Source organism: Anolis carolinensis, unplaced genomic scaffold, assembly GCF_035594765.1.
Source record: "Anolis carolinensis isolate JA03-04 unplaced genomic scaffold, rAnoCar3.1.pri scaffold_14, whole genome shotgun sequence".
Lineage (NCBI taxonomy): Eukaryota > Metazoa > Chordata > Lepidosauria > Squamata > Dactyloidae > Anolis > Anolis carolinensis.
The window spans coordinates 1,461,720-1,483,554 of NW_026943825.1; the positions used below are offsets into that span (position 1 = coordinate 1,461,720).

Sequence of the window (21,835 nt, forward strand, 5' to 3'; positions counted from 1 at the left end):
GCTGCAGGCAGGGGTGACCAGCTGGTTGAGGACGCAAGCCGCAGAGTTTTGTGGGGAAGGAGTTGCCAAGCTCATTCATTGCTATGATAAGTGTCTAGATTTGAATGGCGACTATGTTGAGAAGTGGTATTTGGGTGTGGCTTTCAACTGCATATGGTAAATGTTTTCTCCTATACTTTTTGAGGACGCAAGCGGCAGTGTTTTGTGGGGAAGGAGTTGCCAAGCTCATTCATCGCTATGATAAGTGTCTAGATTTGAATGGCGACTATGTTGAGAAGTGGTATTTGGGTGTGGCTTTCAACTGCATATGGTAAATGTTTTCTCCTATACTTTTTGAGGGCGCAAGTGGCAGAGTTTTGTGGGGAAGCAGTTGCCAAGCTCATTCATCGCTATGATAAGTGTCTAGATTTGAATGGCAACTATGTTGAGAAGTATTTGAGTGTGGCTTTCAACTGCATGTGGTAAATGTTTTCTCCTATACTTTTTGAGGGCGCAAGTGGCAGAGTTTTGTGGGGAAGGAATTGCCAAGCTCATTCATTGTTATGATAAGTGCTTAGATTTGGATGGCGACTATGTTGAGAAGTGGTATTTAGGTGTGGCTTTCAACTGCATATGGTAAATGTTTTCTCCTATCCTTTGTTCATTTTTAATTCCAAAACGTAATCTACTTTCTGGATAATCCTCGTGGATTGTACACACAGAGCAAAAGACCAGATTTCCCCGGAAACTGGATGAGTTTTTGGTGTATGGTCTTAAAGTCTCGCAAATGGGTCCAGATTAAGGCATCTACAAGGGACGTATGCTCTTTTAAAATCAGTTCCTCGTGGTCTTGGCCTCTTCCAACCCTCAGGAGCCTCGGAAGGCCCCAAATCACCCTAAACCCTGTTACTAGGGGCAGATGGGGTAACTTGCAGCTTCCTCCTGAGAACCGCCAAGCATTCCTTCCCAGTGCATGTTTTGCGTTTTGCAAACAATCTGTCATTTTGCCAAATGTGTTTAAAAAAAAACAACACATGTTGCTATTATTGTGATGCTTCCCCTTGAGCCCTTGTCAAGGGCTTCCTGGCGGCCGACAGCGGATCCCAGCCCCTTCCTGCCTCTCCCTGGCTCCCCACTCGCCGCCGCCTCCTCCTCGCCTTCTTCTTCCCCACTTGGTCCCCTTCGGCTCTGCTTTCCTTCTCCCAGCCCAGACTGGGAAGCCAGCCACCCACCCAGAAGGAAAGAGAGGGACGGAATGGGGTGTCCTGTGTGGAAGCAGAAGCTTCTTTGGCTCTGAATTGCACCGAAGAAGCCATCTGTGGTGCTGGTTGCATCCCGAAAGCTCAAGGCTCTCTTGGTTGACACTCAGCAAAGGTAAGTCAGGGCAGAAGAAGAGGGCAGTACGTATCCCTGGTGCAATTCCTCTCCTGATGCTCCAAGGAAGGTACCATTTGATTTTATGTTTGAAATTTATATTTTGTAACTTTTTAATGTATTTTATATTGTTTTATATTGATTTTTATGGGCATTGGATTGTTGCCGTTATTGTAAGCCGCCCTGAGTCCCTTTGGGTGAGAAGGGCGGGATAGAAATGTGAGAAATGTGAGTTGGGACCTTTTGTAAAAGCGCTCAAGACTTGGCTGTTTGGTTGTGCCTTTGAGTAGATCAGGTCTAGTTTGCCAAATAGTCACGGTTGAATGTTTTTATGTTGAATGTTTTTATATTGTGGAATGATATTTTAAATTGTAAGTCGCTCGGAGCACTCGGGTGGAGAGTGACTAATCTATATATATAAAAGAGTGATGGCATCAGGGCAGCGGACAAAACAAGAAAACTACAGGCCCCCCAACCTCGAAATTTGACAACACAACCCATCATCCACGCCTCTAGGTTGATACAACAAAAAGAAAAGAAAAATAAAGTCCTAATTAGAGGGAGAGGAATAACTGCTTTTATCCAAGAAGGCCAAGCTCCTCCAACTTGGTCTCCTAGCAACCCAATAAAAAATAATTTAAAACACTATAAAATTAATACAATAAAATACTATAATAACAGAAAATAACTAAAAATAATACAAGAAAATAATAAAATATAATAAATAAAAATATAACTTACAATAAAATTAATAAAAAATGCAAATAAAGTCAAATAAAAATTACACAACAATTTTTAACCAATACCACCACCACTTTGCCACAGCAACGCGTGGCTGGGCACAGCTAGTTAAGAAATAAAGTGAAGTGAAGTGAAATAATAATAATAATAATAAATAATTCCTGCTGCCCACGACTACTTGGGAATGCCTTGTGCCTAGGCTAAGGTGACGTTGTGGCATGCGACTTCTTCAGAGATGCTGCCACAGCTTGGCCTTTCCTTAAAGCCAAGGCAAAGAGTCATAGGAGCAAAACCTCACCCAGCTAGTGGGAAGAACAGCTGCGTTTACCTATACAGTAGAGTTTCACTTATCCAACATAAACGGGCCAGCAGAACGTTGGATAAGTGAATATGTTGGATAATAAGGAGGGATTAAGAAAAAGCCTATTAAACTTCAAATTAGGTTATGATTTTACAAATTAAGCACCAAAACATCATGTTATGCAACAAATTTGACAGAAAAAGTAGTTCATTACACATTAATGCTATGAAGTAATTACTGTATTTACAAATTTAGCACCAAAATATCACAATACATTAAAAACGGATAAGTGAGTGTTGGATAAGTGAGACTCTACAGTATAAGCATTGAATGTTTGCCTGTTACTATGTTGGGAGACGGCCTGAGTCCCCTTGGGGAGATAGGGTGGGATCCAAATGAAATTATTATTATTATTATTATTATTATTATTATTATTATTATCAACACAACGACGTTGTATGGCACAGCAAACAAGATAGATATGCTGGATTTCGTTTCGCAAAACCACAAGTCGAACACTTCCCAAGTGTCTAGGACTGTGTGATGTATTTTCGGATGATGCTGCAGATCCCAGTCGGGTGGCCTTTTGCAGTTGGCAGATCGTAATTTTGTCAATGTCTATTGTTTCCAAATGCCAGTGGCTGAGATCTTTTGGCACGGCACCCAGTGTGCCCATCACCATCGGGACCACCTGCACTGGTTTCTGCCAGAGTCTTTGCAGTTCAATCTTGAGGTCCTGAGAGCGGCTGAGTTTTTCCTGTTGTTTTTCGTCAATGCGACTGTCACCTGGGATGGCGACATCAATGATCCAAACCTTGTTCTTTTCCACAACTGTGATGTCTGGTGTGTTGTGTTCCAGAACTTTGTCAGTCTGGATTCGGAAGTCCCACAGTATCTTTGCGTGCTCATTTTCCAAGACTTTTGCAGGTTTGTGATCCCACCAGTTCTTTGCTGCTGGGAGGTGGTCCTTGAGGTATAAGTTCCAATGGATCATTTGGGCCACATAGTTGTGCCTCTGTTTGTAGTCTGTCTGTGCGATTTTCTTACAGCAGCTGAGGAGATGATCCATGGTTTCGTCGGTTTCCTTGCACAGTCTGCATTTTGGGTCATCAGCTGATTTTTCAATCTTGGCCTTAATTGCATTTGTTCTGATGGCTTGCTCCTGGGCTTATTATTATTATTATTATTATTATTATTATTATTAGGTTATTGTTGATACCATATTGTTTTTGTTACCCCTACTTTTCCACTTATAGAGCTAGTTTATTTTTTTTTCTTTGAAATACGGTAAATATTCAAAAACATTTAACCTACTGATGCCTTGATTAATGAAATTTTATTGGTATCTATTTTTATTTTGAAATTTACCCATAGCTGCTGCATTTCCCACCCTCAGTTTATACTCGAGTCAATAAGTTACCCCAATTTTCTGTGGTAAAATTAGGTGCCTCGGCTTATATTCGGGTCGGCTTATACTCGAGTATATACGGTAATTGTGGGCTTCGTTGGGAGACAGAAATGGGGCTACAAAGTGACACTTCTAGGACACTTCTGCCACCTGCTCATGGCTTGCTTCCTGTTTACAGAGAGAGGGGAACAAAGGTGAAGTGACCACTGCTTCCTCTCTGCACGTCCCAAGAGGAGAGGCAAGCAAGGCAGGAAGCAGGTTTGGGAGAGGTAGGCCAGCGTGGCCTGAATGTCCTAAGGACAAGGTGGCCTACTTCTCCCTTTGGAGGCTGGCATGGGTGCCTTGCTTGGAGAGCCACCTCTGGCCTTGCCTACTGCCCAGTTGCGTTTCTCACTGAGCTTAGCAAACAGGCCTTTCCAGGAAATGTGTGTTCCCTTGCAGATGCTTCCGGGTTGTCCTTTTGTGGTCACAATCTGTCCCAAAGGCTGTGTTTTTCCTGCCATGAGGTCATAAAAGATGAATAAGTGTGACCGTGTGCAGTCAGAAAAAGACACCCCACTGCAGCTGCTGAGAGAGAATACGAAGGGAAGAGACACAAACTATCACGCCAGCCCTCCAGTCTCCTGAAGCTCCATTGGGGCAAGTGTAGCGAAGAGCGCATTGGCACTGGGAAGGCTTGTGCCACTTGCATGTTTGCGTGAAATGAGCTCACCCTGGTGATAGTTCTTCCGCTGGCTCCTATGATAGGCTCTGTGTTGGGCTGGCCATTGGGAGTGTAGGGACCATAAGCCAGAAAAATAGTAAACTATTGCCTATGTAGCTTTGCCTGTGCATATGCCCCTCCCTTCCTCTGAGCTGGTGCCTTTCTCCAGGAAGTTCCAAAGGGAGAAGAAAGCTCAGAGTAAACAAGTTAGGTCATTTTTTTTCTTCGTGTTAGGAGCAACTTGAGTCGCTTCTGGAGTGCCAAGTAGGTGTGGAAGGTGAGGAAGATCCTCAGCCATTGGTCAATTGTAGATAAGCCGAGATATAAAATTCTTTGTTTGCTACGCACATGTTGCGACAGCCATTTGCATAATAGGGACCCACAAATGGGTACCTACCGCTTGTTTTATTGCTCTCCTGGAATTCTCTCCTTTACTTCTCCTCCGGGCTAGTCTCTAACAGGTCTTTGGCAACCTCTGTTGGCACATAATTCTTTTGCCAAGTGGCTGGAGCTACGTTTGTGACCAGGACTATATCCCTGCCTACCCCTCTTTTCCTGGACACAAATCAAATTGCTTGTTTGCATCCATGAACTTAAAAAAGAAGGGAGGTCCTTCTCTCGGTCCCACCATCGGAGATGAACAGTGATGGTTTTTATCTCAATTGTGCTTCTGTTGGGGTCTTAGGGAATTGTATTTATTTATGCCTTGCTTCCAACAGACCAGGTGCCTGACTCCCCAATTCTTCCCAAGAGAACTGAGCTTAGCCATAGTCACCACGCCAGGTGCCTGACTCCCTAATTCTTCCCAAGAGAACTGAGCTTAGCCATAGTCACCATGCTCCACTAATCTGGTGCTTCTCCTCAAGCTTTTTCTCTGCAATCTCTCTCTTTTCAAAAAGGCCCTGCGATCAAACGCTAACCCGTCTGGAGAATCTGGGAGAGCCGGCACTGTTTCAAGGGCATCCTTAATTGGTGCTGGCTCAGCAATGTCAATAGAAGGCATCTGGAAAGGAGTTGAATCTTGCTGACTTGGAAGAAAAGCAAAGTCTTCTTCGTCCTGGTCAGCAATAGTCACAGGGTCAGGGGCAAAGGTGCCTGAGGTATCACAGAGCATGAAAGAAGCACTTTTGGCACTCTGCTGCAAAGCCAATTCTACACTCGTTGTCCCTCCTGACTAACTTCCCGGAGGAGTGGGGACTCTTGCTTCTGGTGGGCTTCTGTTCACTCCTTCCCCATGGCACCTGACCCTGCCAGGCTCAAACAGGATGCCCCGGGCACCCGGGCCTGCAAGCCTTGGCTAGTGCCAGCGGCTCAAAAGCTCCAGAGTACCGCAACCTTGAAAGGCACATCTGGACCACATCAACTACAAGCAGAGGTGTTACAGTGAAAGTCAATAAAGCTCTCCATCAATCTTGAGAACGCTGCCCCTCCCTCCCTGGCCGCCTCCTCCTCCCCTCCCTCCATGTTGGAAACAGGAAATGGCCTTCTCCCAAGCCTTCCAGATGGAGCTTGTGTGGGAAAGAGCCAGAGCTGCCTGCCTGCGATCCACACCAGCCTCCAAACATACCGTTACAACACACAGCCCGGTTGAACGAACCGGCAGGAGGCAGGGCAGACGAGGGGTATTCCAAAACCGCACACATACACACACACACAAAAACCCACATACAAACACAGGACACTGCATCTCGTAAATAGGACAGAGGAAACAATACTTTTAAAGACTTTGCAGCCCAAAACAATGGAAAGAGGAGAACTTGGATTATTTTAACCCAGTCCTTGCATCCAGGCTGTCTACAGAGACGTTGCCCAGGGGACACCCAGATTTGTTGCTGGGAGGCTTCTCTCATGTCCCTGCAAGCTAGAGCTGACAGATGGGAGCTCACTCCGTCTCGTGGATTTGAACTGGCAACCTTCAGGTGAGCAACCCAACCTTCAGGTCAGCAGTTCAGCCGGCACAAGGGTTTAACCCACTGTGCCACCACGGCTCAGCAGTCTCCTTGGTCACCCACAAGGTCTTGCCAACTCAAGGCAGCAGCTGCGTATTCCTTGACTGAGTCGATCCAGCACTCTCTTCTTTTCCAACGAATCACATTATCATGGGAGAGGTTCCAAGTACAACAGCCTCAGTTCAGCCATCTTTATTTATTTATTATTTATTTACAGTATTTATATTCCGCCCTTCTTTCTCACCCCGAAGGGGACTCAGGACAGATCACATTATATACATATAGGACAAACATTCAATGCCCATATACACATAGAACCGAGACAGAGACAGACACAGAGGCAATTTAACCTTCTCCTGAGGGGATGTTCGATTCTGGCCACAGGGGGGAACAGCTGCTTCATCATCCACTGTGACGGCACTTCCTCATTCCAACATTGTAAATTAGTTAAATTTGCCTCCCCACTTTATAAGTGGTACCTTATTTCCTGCTTGATAGATGCAACTATCTTTCGGGTTGCTAGGTCAGCAACGAGCAGGGGCTATTTTTTATTTTTTAATTGACGGGTGCTCACCCGGCCATGGGCTGGCCTCGAACTCATGACCTCATGCTCAGAGTGATTTATTGCAGTAGGTTGCTCACCAGCCTGCACCACAGCCCGGCCCCTTTCTCATCTACCAGTCGAAACTCAAATGACAAATGGAAGCATAATCAAGGCAACTCCCTATGAAAGGTCCAAATGGAAGCACCACCAATTAGAAAGAGACGCAGCGGAACGAAAATTTGCACGGTGCCGTTCTCAGTGCTGACAATGGTGCCATCGAGCACAACTTCCACCATGCTTAAAATGTGCTCTCTCAATGGAATGGCATTGTTACAACGTCCTTTGCTCGATGGCGGGGCCAGCCGAACCACCAGAAGAGCAGGAATTGGGCAACGGGGAGGCCACTGCTTTGCCAGAAAAGTTGAGAAGCCTGAGGCTTCCGCTTAGCATCCCATCTCCTCCGACGTCTATTGCTGGCGCCGCCAGGGATCCTTCTGTCAGGAAAGGGAGGCGGGAGAGATGGGAAGAGGAGCTGGTTTAGATTAAAGCCTGAGCCCCAAGGCATCACTGCGTGGGAAGCTCGAAACAAGCCAGGAGTCTCCCACGCTTAGGGCCCTCATGGTCAGATATTGGCCGGTCAGCTGGCTAGGCAAGCTTAGGCTCTCCCCATAAGGAACGTTTCGTGGAGGCCACAGACACCGTCCCTGGTGCTTGAAAACTAGCCAGTTTGCAATTTAACTCCTTCCCCACGACGCCTGTGGAAAATCTCCTATGTTACAGCCCACATGGCACTCTAGTGATCTTCACCTAAACTGGTGGTGTTGGAGACTAGCCCGGAGGGGAAGTAAAGGAGAGAATTCCAGGAGAGCAATAAGACAAGCCTTTTATTATTATCACAGCTGATGATAAGGCGAAACAGCCATAGGTACCCATTTGTGGGTCCGTACCATGCAAATGTGCATAGCAAACAAAGGATTTTATATCTCAGCTTATCTAAAATTGACCAATGGCTGAGGGTCTTCCTCACCTTCCACACCCACTTTGGCATAAGTGATACCTGTGACCTCACTTGTTGATTTCAAGCTAACTTTTGGTCTTGGAACATTCTGGAGAAAGGCACCAGCTCTCAGGAAGGGAGGGGCATATGCAGAGGCAAAGCTACATAGGCAATCGTTTACAATTTTCTGGCTTATGGTCCCTACAGTGGATAGGCAGCAGACAGATCCCAGAGCTTTTCCTCTCTCCCATGGACAACGAGGGCACACTCAGCATCATGCCTGCTTCCCTGGCTAGAACATGCTCTCGCATCAGGCATGAGCAGAATCAAAGGTGGCATCAGCCCAACTAAGCCCTGCGCATGCCAGAGCATTCCTGGAAAAGATCCTCGCACCAACTTCCTGGAGTGAGGCTTAAGAGGAACACTCTCAGGCGCCTGCCTGCCCCACAGGACTACGCCTTCTCTTGCCACTGCCTCCGAACTCATGTCGCTTGTCTTAATGCTGAACCGGGAACCTCCTCTGAATCACAGGAACCGTCTTGCCAGGTAGAGCCAAAGCAGGAGGCAACCGGCCAAATGCCATCCAGTAGACAGGGGCTTTGCCTGAAAGTTGTGACTCTTCCCATCAGCCTAGGACCACATTCCTAATATCTGTTACAAATTAAGACTAGCACTTTCCAATCCCTTCAGAAATGTGAGTAACTGTGTTCTTTCTGACTGTAGTTTTGCCACTCTGATCCTATCAGGCATCTGCTTTCGCCCGGGCTGTGGCGCAGGCTGGAGACCAGCTGCAATGAATCACTCTGACCAGGAGGTCATGAGTTCGAGGCCTGCTCGGAGCCTGTGTTTGTCTTGTCTTTGTTCTATGTTAAAGGCATTGAATGTTTGCCTATATGTATAATGTGATCCGCCCTGAGTCCCCTTCGGGGTGAGAAAGAAGGGCGGAATATACATGCTGTAAATAAATAATAAATAAGTTCTGCCAATAAATACAGCGCACACCATCCAGCATTTGGTTCTGAAGGTGAAGCTCCTGAAAAAGCAGGCAGAGGACAATGGTAGTGCCTCCCCAGAGGCGGTCCACCTGCGAGGCCATTTAAGTGGTCGCTTGTGGCGCAATCATTCCGGGGGCGCAGTGAGGCCCCTGGGAGGATGACACCCCCCCCCCCCCGCCTCCTTCTTAGGGCCTTGCGGGCCTTCTTCGGGCCGCCCGGACCACCGGAAGGCCTGATGCGGGCTCCGGAGTGCCCAACGGAGCCTGCGTCGGGCACTCCAGAGCTCGTGTCGACACTTCCGGTGGGCCGGGCGGGCCTTCTGGAGCCCGCTGCCGTCTGTTGGAAGCAATCCACCTGGTTTGGGGGAGCTTATGAACTGCAATAAAAGTATTGCACTGGGAACTTTCCTTTGCGGTGTCAACTTTACTTCTCACTGAGAAGCATCATCGTCTGGCTCTTGAAATCCAAGCGGCCTGAAGATGCGCTTACTCTTGAGTAGACTGGGCGCCGGTCTACCTCCTTGCCCAAGTTTGGACTGCGTTTCAGCTCCTGCACATCCAGTTCATGCCTTGCTCTGAGATCCTGCTTTTGGACATATACTCCAGGAAACTCTTCTTTGCCACTTTGCTCCTTTTCCTCACTCAATACTCAAGCTGAGTTTGAGTGTGTTTCGGTTTCTGGACTTTGGACTTTAATATCAGACATAAGACTTTCACTTATTGGACTAATTTTGATCTTTCCTGAAAGGTCAATTGCTTATTCAACTTTGCTGCTTATTTCCTTTTGCAACTTTATTTGCTTTAATGAAGATTATATTGTTATTGGCCTCTGTGTTGGTTTTCAGTGCTCTCACTGCCTAGGAGTGTAACATGCTCTTTTAGCCCCAGAAATCTGGTTTTGCTCCTGGGGATGGCGGGGGGGGGGGGGGCATTGCTGATATTGCTGAGCACAGGCATTCCGTCCCCCTCCAGTGACCAGGCGAGCCCTGGAGCCGGCTGCAGAGTGGGCTCTTAGCCCAGCAACAAGGCGAATCCAGCCTCCTCTTTAGAGCTTGCCTAACTTCAAGCAGTGTGGGGGTGTTTTCTGCAGAAGGAGAAAAAAAAGAATGGGGTGGAATGGAATGCGGCCCCCTGCTTCTTTGTGTTCCCGGTCAGACCTGCGGGTGGTCTTTGTGCACAATCAGGGCTGGCCCAAGGTAATTGTCAAGTGTAGGCGAACAGAAATTCCCCCCCCCCAAACCAATCACTAAAAAATAAAAGCGTTGGATAAGCAAAAATGTTGGATAATAAGGAGGGATTAAGAAAAAGCCTAAATAAAGAACAAAACTCTGAAAACAGGGGAATTCCAGACACCTATGGCAGGCATCCTCAGAGGTTGTGAGGTCTGTTTTGAAGCTAGGTAAGTGGGGTTTATATATCTGTAGAAAGTCCAGGGTGGGAGAAAGAACTCTTGTCTGTTTGAGGCTAGTGTGAATGTTGCAATTGGCCAATTTGATTAGCATTGAATGGCCTTGCAGATTTATATATTTATTTATATATTTATTTATTTCAATTATTTATACCCCGCCCTTCTCACCCGAGGGGAATCAGGGCGGCTTACAAGTGGCAATTGATGCCGTTACGCTGATATACAATAAACTAAAACGTTAAAACAGTCATAAAAACAGATTCAAAGCCTGGCTGCTTCCTCCCTGGGGGCATCCTTGGTTGGGAGGTGTTAGCTGACCCTGATTGTTTCCTGTCTGGAATCCCCCTGTTTTCAGAGTTTTGTTCTTTATTTTAGGCTTTTCCTTAATCCCTCCTTATTATCCAACATTTTCACTTATCCAACGCTTTTATTTTTCAGTGATTGGTTTTGGGGGGGGGGGGCACCAAAATTCTGTTCGCCTACACTTGAAAATTACCTTGGGCCGGCGCTGGATAGGGGCCGCACAGGACAGCCCCCTTTGCTGTGTTCGCATCCTGTTTTCACACAGGCTGCTTCCTGCTCTTCTCTCTGGGCTGGAGAGATTCCACGGAGCGGGACAGACTGACAGGCGGGATCAGTTAAAGTGTATCAGAGAGGATGGCCGCTGCTTGTTTTTCAGGAGAGAGCAAAACTCCCGAGGCCGTGGGGGTGGCTGAGCGGGGCCGGGAGCTTCTGGTCAAGGGCCGGCTTCCAGCCCCACCCTGTATGTGCATAATATACACGTTGTGTCCACAATCTCGCCTTCACTCACGTAAGTGTGAGATGCACAGATGCCACACATCATGTCTCCTTGCAAGTCAATGTAATGAGACATACAAAGCACAATGATGGTTCAAAACATACGTTGTAAACACAGTACAGTAGAGTCTCACTTATCCAAGCTAAACGGGCCAGCAGAAGCTTGGATAAGCGAATATCTTGGATAATAAGGAGGGATTAAGGAAAAGCCTATTAAACATCAAATTAGGTTATGATTTTACAAATTAAGCCCCAAAACATCATGTTATACAACAAAATTGGAAAAAAGTAGTTCAATACGCAGTAATGTTATGTTGTAATTACTGTATTTACGAATTTAGCACCAAAATATCACGATATATTGAAAACATTGACTACAAAAATGACTTGGATAATCCAGAAGCTTGGATAAGCGAGGCTTGGATAAGTGAGACTCTACTGTATGTATATTAGAGCGTCATATACATTTTACATTCACAAAAACAATGCCCAGCTTTATGGCATATAATGCAAAAGTATCTTACTAAATATTATACTGTATATACTCGAGTATAAGCCTAGGTTTTCAGCCTTTTTTTAGAACTAAAAAAGCCCCCCTCGGCTTATACTCAGGTGAGGATCCTGGTTGGCTTATATTTGGGTCAGCTTATACTCAAAAATATACGGTCCATTTATTAATTTTCTCTATTATTATTGGTATTATTACATTTATTATTTTACTCTATAATTATTACATTTATTATTGTACTCTATTATTGTTGCTACTATTACATTTATTTTATTCTACTTTTATTATTATTACAGTAGAGTCTCACTTATCCAAGCTAAACGGGCCAGCAGAAGCTTGGATAAGTGAATATGTTGGATAATAAGGAGGGATTAAGGAAAGGCCTATTAAACATCAAATTAGCTTATGATTTTACAAATTAAGCACCAAAACATCATGTTATACAACAAATTTGACAGAAAAAGTAGTTCAATACGTAGTAATGTTATGTTGTAATTACTGTATTTACGAATTTAGCACCAAAATATCACGATATATTGAAAACATTGACTACAAAAATGGCTTGGATTATCCAGAAGCTTGGATAAGGGAGGCTTGGATAAGTGAGACTCTACTGTATTACATTTATTATTCTACTTTATTATTACATGTATTATTTTACTCTATTATTATTAAAAGGATACATAAGCACATTGACATTGAAGAAGATGAGAATAAGGATTTAATCAGAGTTGGACAATCTTATCTTAAATTAGAGCTTGACGTAAATATTCAAAAAACATTTAACCTGCTCATGCCTCAATTAATGTAATTTTTTGTATATATTTTCATTTCTGAAATTTCCTACCCTCGGCTTATACTTGAGTTATTGATTTCCCAGTTTTTTTGTGGTAAAATTAGATGCCTCGGCTTATATTCAGGTCGACTTATATTCAAGTATATACGGTAAATCAAACATGATGATACAAGTCTCTGCAGTCCTTGAAGGATTTACTATGGACTTAATTGGCTTAAACATGGATTAGAATCAAACCAACTCAGAGTCTCTGCAGTGCTGGAAAGATTCCTCAGAACTCCACAGGTTTAGAATAAAATAGTCTAGACCAGGGGTCCCCAAACTAAGGCCCGGGGGCCGGATGCGGCCCTCCAAGGTCATTTACCTGGCCCCCGCTCTCAGTTTTATAATATAATATTTTTATATCATTTTAAATAATATAATATATTGTAGATACATATAATATTGATAATAATATTATAATGTTATACAATATAATACTAATAATACCATATAATAATATTAATTGTATATTACATATAATATTACAGTATAGTGGTATAGTTCAATATAGTAATATATAATGCTAATATTGTGCTATGATAATAATATAATATATTGTATGTACATACAGCTGCTCTGAGTCCCCTTCGGGGCGAGAAGGGCGGGATATAAATGTAGTAAATAAATGTAGTAAATGAATAAATAAATAATTTTAGACTTAGGCCCAAAGTCTGAAATGACTTGAAGGCTCACAACAACAACAATCCTAATTAACTTGATTATCTCATTGGCCAGTAGCAGGCCCACACTTTCTATTGAAATCCTGATAGGTTTATGTTGGTTAAAATTGTTTTCATTTTTAAATATTGTATTGTTCTTTCGTTGTTGTTATTGTTGCATTACAAATAAGACATGTGTAGTATGCATAGGAATTTGTTTGTATTTTTTTTCAAATGATAATTCGGCCCCTCCACAGTCTGAAGGATTGTGGACCGGCCCTCTGCTTAAAAAGTTTGAGGACCCCTGGTCTAGGTCAGGGGTCCCCAAACTTTTTAAGTGGAGGACCGATTCATAGTCCCTCAGACTGTTAGGGGGCCGGACTAGGATGAAATAGTTCAAAATTAAGATTGTTGTTGTTGTGTGCCTTCAAGTCATTTCAGACTTAGGTCAACCCTAAGTCTAAAGTTTAGGACAGAGGCCAGGTCAATCACCTTGGAAGCCCATGGGCCTTAGTTTGGGGACCCCTGATCTAGATGATCATAAGACCATAGGTAAGGAAAGGGGCCCCCAAAGGCCATCTAGATAATCTCATAAAACCATAGGTAAGGAAAAGGACCCTCAAAGGCCATCTAGATGGTCTCATAGGACCATAGGTAAGGAAAGTGGCCTCTAAAAGCCATCTAGATGGTTTCATAAGGCCATAGCTAAGCAAAGAGACCTCCAAAAACCATCTAGACCATCTCATAAGACCTTAGGTAAGCAAAAAGACCTCCAAAGACCAGGTAGACTTAGGTCAACCCTAAGTCTAAGGTTTAGGGCAGGGGCCAGGTCAATGACCTTGGAGGGCCGCATCCGGCCCCCGGGCCTTAGTTTGGGGACCCCTGGTCTAGGTAATCAAGCTTATAAGTGTTATAGATCCTGTGTTGATGGTGTCAAGGATGTGAGATATCTCCAGAAATTACGGTATAGCAGAAGTAAATTCAGTATAACGAGAATAAATTCCAAAGCCAGGGAAACAGATTCAATGCTGATGCAGATCCTGAGTAGCTGGTTGTTGGCTGGAATAGGTTCCGTCATGGAAATAGAGGTAATATAGGTGTTTACAACTCGTTCCCGGCTTTCAGCCCCACCCTGTATGTGCATATGCACATTGTGTCCATAATCTCGCCTTTGTTCACGTAAGTGTGAGATGCACGGATGCCACACATCATGTCTCCTTGCAAGTCAACTCAGACACTCCAAGCTCCTCACAGCAATGCCTATCGTGGCCTCTCCTTCGTGACGGTGCCTCTGCTTTGCGTGTTTAGCGTGTCACACGTAGCCCCCCCCCCCCCCCCGGATGCTGATCTTCCTGAGTGACAACTGCGCAAGGAGCAAAGAGTCACGCATGGCCACTAGCCATTTCTCAGCAATTCCATCTGGCAGCTGCCACTTCAGCCAAGGAAACTGGGAGCTTTGGGTCCTGTCTTTTGGAGAGGAAAGGGTTTTCCTCCTTGCCTTGACTTAGCAGAGTGAACTCGGATCTCTGGGGCCCCGAATAATCTTTTCCTTTGGCCTCTTCTCGCTTGTCTGCTTTGCACTGCTTTCGTGCCCGAGCCAAAGTATCTGCATGTTCTTAGCCCTTCCCCTGTTTGGCATTTCAGTGTTGCTGAATCAGTCCAAGGAGATACAGATTGTTTTTGACCGCTGACTCTGTCCTGAAGGCTCCGTCTTCGCCTAATTTACATGGCAGCCGTTGTGTTTTTTGTTTTGTCGAAGCCTTTCGTGGCCGGAATCACCCAATTGCTGCTAGTTTTTCAGGGTGTTCCAGAAGCATTCTCTCCTGACATTTCACCCACGTCCATGGATGGTGAGGTTGTTGGAAACTAGGCAAGTAAGGTTTATATATCTGAGGAATGTCCCCCTGTCCATCTGTCCCTTTTTCTCTCTGCCCTCAGGAGAATGATGCCATACGCTATCGTCTTGTTGTGGATGCAACTGCATCAGGGTCTGTTGCTCACTCCTGGGGACACCAATGTTTGCAGCTACTGGGAAAGGTGAGTAGCTGGGAGGGGTGATAAGGAGAAGTGAAAAGGTCAAGGTTTCCCATGACGTTAAGTCCAGTCGTAACCGACTCTGAGGTTGGTGCTCATCTCCATTTCTAACCCCAAGGGCCGGCGTTGTCCGTAGACACCTCCTAGGTCATGACTGCATGGAGCGCCATTACCTTCCCGCCGGAGCAGTACCTATTGATCTACTCACACTCTGGGGGTTGGTGCTCATCTCCATTTCTAACCCCAAGAGCCGGCATTGTCCGTAGACACCTCCTAGGTCATGACTGCATGGAGCGCCATTACCTTCCCGCCGGAGCAGTACCTATTGATCTACTCACACTCTGGGGGTTGGTGCTCATCTCCATTTCTAACCCCAAGAGCCGGCATTGTCCGTAGACACCTCCTAGGTCATGACTGCATGGAGCGCCATTACCTTCCCGCCGGAGCAGTACCTATTGATCTACTCACACTCTGGGGGTGGGTGCTCATCTCCATTTCTAACCCCAAGAGCCGGCGTTGTCCGTAGACACCTCCTAGGTCATGACTGCATGGAGCGCCATTACCTTCCCGCCGGAGCAGTACCTATTGATCTACTCACACTCTGGGGGTTGGTGCTCATCTCCATTTCTAACCCCAAGAGCCGGCGTTGTCCGTAGACACCTCCTAGGTCATGACTGCATGGAGCGCCATTACCTTCCCGCCGGAGCAGTACCTATTGATCTACTCACACTCTGGGGGTGGGTGCTCATCTCCATTTCTAACCCCAAGGACCGGCATTGTCCGTAGACACCTCCTAGGTCATGACTGCATGGAGCGCCATTACCTTCCCGCCGGAGCAGTACCTATTGATCTACTCACACTCTGGGGGTTGGTGCTCATCTCCATTTCTAACCCCAAGGACCGGCATTGTCCGTAGACACCTCCTAGGTCATGACTGCATGGAGCGCCATTACCTTCCCGCCGGAGCAGTACCTATTGATCTACTCACACTCTGGGGGTTGGTGCTCATCTCCATTTCTAACCCCAAGAGCCGGCGTTGTCCGTAGACACCTCCTAGGTCATGACTGCATGGAGCGCCATTACCTTCCCGCCGGAGCAGTACCTATTGATCTACTCACACTCTGGGGGTGGGTGCTCATCTCCATTTCTAACCCCAAGGACCGGCATTGTCCGTAGACACCTCCTAGGTCATGACTGCATGGAGCGCCATTACCTTCCCGCCGGAGCAGTACCTATTGATCTACTCACACTCTGGGGGTTGGTGCTCATCTCCATTTCTAACCCCAAGAGCCGGCATTGTCCGTAGACACCTCCTAGGTCATGACTGCATGGAGCGCCATTACCTTCCCGCCGGAGCAGTACCTATTGATCTACTCACACTCTGGGGGTTGGTGCTCATCTCCATTTCTAACCCCAAGAGCCGGCATTGTCCGTAGACACCTCCTAGGTCATGACTGCATGGAGCGCCATTACCTTCCCGCCGGAGCAGTACCTATTGATCTACTCACACTCTGGGGGTTGGTGCTCATCTCCATTTCTAACCCCAAGGACCGGCGTTGTCCGTAGACACCTCCAAGGTCATGTGGCCGGCATGCTTGCATGGAACGGCGTTACCTTCCCGTTACCTATTGATCTACTCACATTTGCATGTTTTCAAACTGCTAGGTTGGCAGAAGCTGGAGCTAACAGCGGGAGCTCACTCTGCTCCCCGGATTCGAACCTGCGACCTTTCGGTCCGCAAGTTCAGCAGCTCAGCGCTTTAACACATCAGGGGCTCCAATAAGGAGAAAGCAGCCTTTTTTTAAGGAGTGGGGCAGGGGAGAACAAAAACAATACAAAGAAAATAAGCAATAATTCGGGGGATGCTTTTGATCTTGTTTTCTTCCCTCCCTCCTTTCCTTCCATTTCATGTATTTTTTTTTTGATCCGCACTCCTCTTGGTTTGGCTTGACTTTCAACTGTGAGCATAGAAAAAATTGGCTGGGGAGCCTTGTTTTTATTGTTTCCACGTACAGTAGAGTCTCACTTATCCAAGGCTCGATTATCCAAGGTTCTGGATTATCCACGGCATTTTTGTAGTCAATGTTTTCAATATATCGTGATATTTTGGTACTGAATTCGTAAATGCAGTAATTACAGCATAAAATTACTGCGTATTGAACTACTTTTTCTGTCCAATTTGTTGTACAACATGATGTTTTTGTGCTTAATTTGTAAAATCATAACCTAATTTGATGTTTAATAGGCTTTTCCTTAACCCCGCCTTATTATCGAACATATTCGCTTATCCAACATTCTGCCGGCCCGTTTATGTTGGATAAATGAGACTCTACTGTATAATAATAATAAACAGAGTATTACAGCATAACATTACTGCATATTGAACTACAGTAGAGTCTCACTTATCCAAGGTTCTGGATTATCCACGGCATTTTTGTAGTCAATATTTTCAATATATCGTGATATTTTGGTGCTAAATTCGTAAATACAGTAAATACAAGATAACATTACTGCATATTGAACTATTTTTTCTGTCCAATTTGTTGTACAACATGATGTTTTGGTGCTTAATTTGTAAAATCATAACCTAATTTGATGTTTAATAGGCTTTTCCTTAATCCCTCCTTATTATCCAAGATATTCGCTTATCCAAGGCTCTGCCGGCCCATTTAGCTTGGATAAGTGAGACTCTACTGTATATGGATTGGGAAAGGTGTTGACTGAATCCCTGTTTGTGTTTCCCTTACTTTTGTTTGACGTCTTCCTGACATTGCAGACTTATTCTAAAGGGTTTGAATGCTTCTTTCCAACCCAGTTTCACAGCACCCTCCAAGGAGTCCTATGTGCAGCCCTTTGCCCAGGTTTCCACAGAACCTTGTGAGCGGACCTGGCCTTTCTCTGAGAAGATCTGCACCCGACACAAGTAAGGACTTCAGGCTCTTATTCTTTCCCTTCCCATCTCCTTAAATAGCTCCTATTTAGCTCTTGTGATATGCCATCCGGTGTCCTCTTTTCCAGTGCATGAGGAGCTGTCCAGAAATATACCTAAGAACTTATGGAAGACATTTCTTTTCCACCTGGAAGATACCCCTCCTCTCGCTGGCCATGGCCTCTATTTGGGAGAACTGTCAAACCGTTGTCAAAGGCTTTCACAGCTGGATGCAGCCCTCCAAGATCATTGACCTGGCCCCTGTCCTAAACTTTAGACTTAGGGTTGACCTAATTCTGCCTGGTCTTTGGAGGTCTCTTTACTTATCTATGGTCTTAGGAGATTGTCTAGATGGTCTTTTAAGGTCTGTTTGCTTAGCTACGGCCTTATGAGACCATCTAGATGGCTTTTGGAGGTCACTTTCCTTACTTATGATCTTATGAGACTGCCTAGATAGCCTTTGGGGGCCCCTTTCCTTATCTATGGTCTTATGAAACCATCTGGATGGCCTTTGAGGGCCCCTTTCCTTACCAATGGTCTTATGAAACCATCTAGATGTTCTTTGAGGGTCCCTTTCTTTATCTATGGTCTTTTGATGGCCTGATGAGATCATCTGGATGGCCTTTGAGGGTCCCTTTTCCTTACCTATGGTCTTATGAGACCATCTAGATGTTCTTTGGAGGTCTCTTTGCTTACTGATGGTCTTATGAAACCATCTGGATGGCCTTTGAGGGTCCCTTTCCTTACCGATGGTCTTATGAAACCATCTAGATGTTCTTTGAGGGTCCCTTTCTTTATCTATGGTCTTCTGATGGCCTGATGAGATCAACTGGGTGGCCTTTGAGGGTCCCTTTTCCTTACCAATGGTCTTATGAGACCATCTAGATGTTCTTTGGAGGTCCCTTTCCTTACCTATGGTCTTATGAGACCATCTAGATGTTCTTTGGAGGTCTCTTTGCTTACTGATGGTCTTATGAAACCATCTGGATGGCCTTTGAGGGTCCCTTTCCTTACCGATGGTCTTATGAAACCATCTAGATGTTCTTTGAGGGTCCCTTTCTTTATCTATGGTCTTCTGATGGCCTGATGAGATCAACTGGGTGGCCTTTGAGGGTCCCTTTTCCTTACCAATGGTCTTATGAGACCATCTAGATGTTCTTTGGAGGTCCCTTTCCTTACCTATGGTCTTATGAGATCGTCCAGATCAGGGGTCCCCAAACTAAGGCCCTCTAAGGTCATTGACCTGGCCTGTGTCCTAAACTTTAAACGTAGGGTTGACCTAAGTCTGAAATGACGTGAAGACACACAACAACAACAATCCTAATTTTGGACTATTTCATCCTAGTCCGGGCCCACAACAGTCTGAGGGACTGTGAATCGGCCCTCCAGTTAAAACGTTGGAGGACCTCTGCTCTAAATAAATGGATGTCCGTGAATCATAGTATCTGAGCTGCATCCAGCTCCTCCTCTGTGGACCCTCCCAGACCTCCTTGGCAGGGCATTTTTCTTGGCATCTGCCACTCTTCCCTTTGCTCTTTCACAGAGTCCTCTACAAGACTGCTTACCGTCAAAGTGTGAAGATGGACTACCGGAGACGCTATCGCTGCTGCCAGGGATACTATGAGAGCAACGACCTCTGTGTCCGTAAGTCTCCCATTTTAAAGGAGGGCGGGTGGCAACTCAGCACCCATTGGCCTTTCTGGCAAGAGAGCAAGATGTCTTATATGGTTTGCGGAACTAGGAGAAGAGGAGAAGAGCCCTAGTAGACCTAGTAGACCGTAATGCCAGTGGAAATGGGAGAAGCTAATCCAAGACCTTCTCCTTCTTTGACCTGCTTTGTGAGGGAGTTCTTGGTCAGGTTCCTGCAAGCTCCCCAGGACCATTTTGCTCTCTTCCAAGGAAATAGTCTTGACTTGGTTGTTGTATGTCTTTCGGGCTGTGTGGCCATGTTCCAGAAGTATTCTCTCCTGACGTTTCGCCCACATCTATGTCTAGTTTTCCTTGTCTAGTTTATCCATACCTCACAACCTCTGAGGATGCCTGCCATAGATGTGGGCGAAACGTCAGGAGAGAGGGGCCAGGCTGTGGCGCAGGCTGGTGAGCAGCCTGCTGCAATAAATCACTCTGACCATGAGGTCATGAATTCGAGGCCAGCCCATGGCGGGGTGAGCACCTGTCAATTAAAAATAAAAAATAGCCCCTGCTCATTGCTGACCTAGCAACCCGAAAGATAGTTGCATCTATCAAGTAGGAAAAAAGGTACCACTTATAAAAGTGGGAAGGCAAGTTTAACTAATTTATGATGTTGGAATGAGGAAGTGCCATCAGAGTGGATGATGAAGCAGCTGTTCCCCCTGTGGACAGAATCGAACATCCCCTCAGGAGAAGGTTAAATTGCCTCTGCGTCTGTCTGTCTCTGTCTTGATTCTGTGTGTATATGGGCATTGAATGTTTGCCCTATGTGTGTATAATGTGATCCGCCCTGAGTCCCCTTCGGGGTGAGAAAGAATTTATACTGCAAATAAATAAATATTTCTGGAACATGGCCACACAGCCCGAAAGACACACAACCACCCTGTGATCTCGGCCATGATAGCCTTCGACAACACAGTCTTGACTTGCTGCTCCCTCCCTGGAGCTGAGAGTGTTTTGGAGAGACTCCAAAGTCCCTTCTTCTCTCTTCCAGCCCGATGTGCCCAGGAGTGTGTCCACGGGAGGTGTGTAGCGCCAGATCAATGCCAGTGCGAGCAGGGATGGAGAGGCACGGACTGCTCCAGTGGTAAGTCTCCATCAAGCCTCTCATAGACTCAGGCATGTCTTCAGGGGGCTCTCACACTGCGGAGAAAAATGCAAGGTCATTCTCCCTACAAGGCTTTCCTCCCGTATAACAAAGGGCATCAGAAGAAATAAAGTTCTGTCATGATTTCTTGGCCGTAGACTTAGGAGAAAACATAATAATCATCATCATCATCATCATCATCATCATCACCCTCGCAGTGATGTTGACCGGCTATATCTGCCTAGAAGATCAGGGGGCAGAGGACTCTTACAAGTAAAACAAGCAGTCAAAGAAGAAGAACATGCACTGGCAGAATATGGAAAACAAAGTGAAGAACCTTCTTTGATTGAAGTCAGAAATCAGAAACTCCTCAAAGCACAGCAGACAAAAAACCCAGTACAAGAAAACCGCACTACAAACTAGAGCTGACAGCTGGCACAACAAAACATTGCATGGGAAGTTCCTTGACAAAATTGAAGGAAAAGCTGACAAGGAGAAGACCTGCCTCTGGCTCACGAATAGGACCCTGAAGAAGGAGACAGAAGGCCTGATCCTTGCAGCCCAGAAGCAAGCCATCAGGACAAAAGCCATTCAGGCCAAGATTGAAAAATCAGCTGATGACCCAAAATGCAGACTGTGCAAGGAAACTGACGAAACCATGGACCATATCCTCAGCTGCTGTAAGAAAATTGCACAGACAGACTACAAACAGAGGCACAACTATGTGGCCCAAATGATTCATTGGAACTTATGCCTCAAGTCCCACCTCCCAGCAGCAAAGAACTGGTGGGATCACAAACCTGCAAAAGTATTGGAAAATGAGCACGCAAAGATACTATGGGACTTCCAAATCCAGACTGACAAAGTTCTGGAACACAACACACCATACATC

At 45.6% G+C, this 21,835-nt stretch overlaps 1 protein-coding gene across 1 annotated transcript in view; it reads left to right on the forward strand.

The window, feature by feature from the left end:
• The first annotated feature begins 1,119 nt into the window (after positions 1-1,119).
• pear1 (platelet endothelial aggregation receptor 1) overlaps positions 1,120-21,835 on the forward strand; it is a 46,501-nt gene continuing 25,785 nt past the window's right edge. Inside the window, exons 1-5 of the mRNA XM_062965067.1 lie at positions 1,120-1,353; positions 15,140-15,238; positions 18,051-18,158; positions 19,708-19,808; positions 20,851-20,943. Coding sequence (XP_062821137.1) covers positions 15,144-15,238; positions 18,051-18,158; positions 19,708-19,808; positions 20,851-20,943 — 397 coding nt within the window. The 5' untranslated portion in view covers positions 1,120-1,353; positions 15,140-15,143. The remainder of the gene's footprint in view (positions 1,354-15,139; positions 15,239-18,050; positions 18,159-19,707; positions 19,809-20,850; positions 20,944-21,835) is intronic.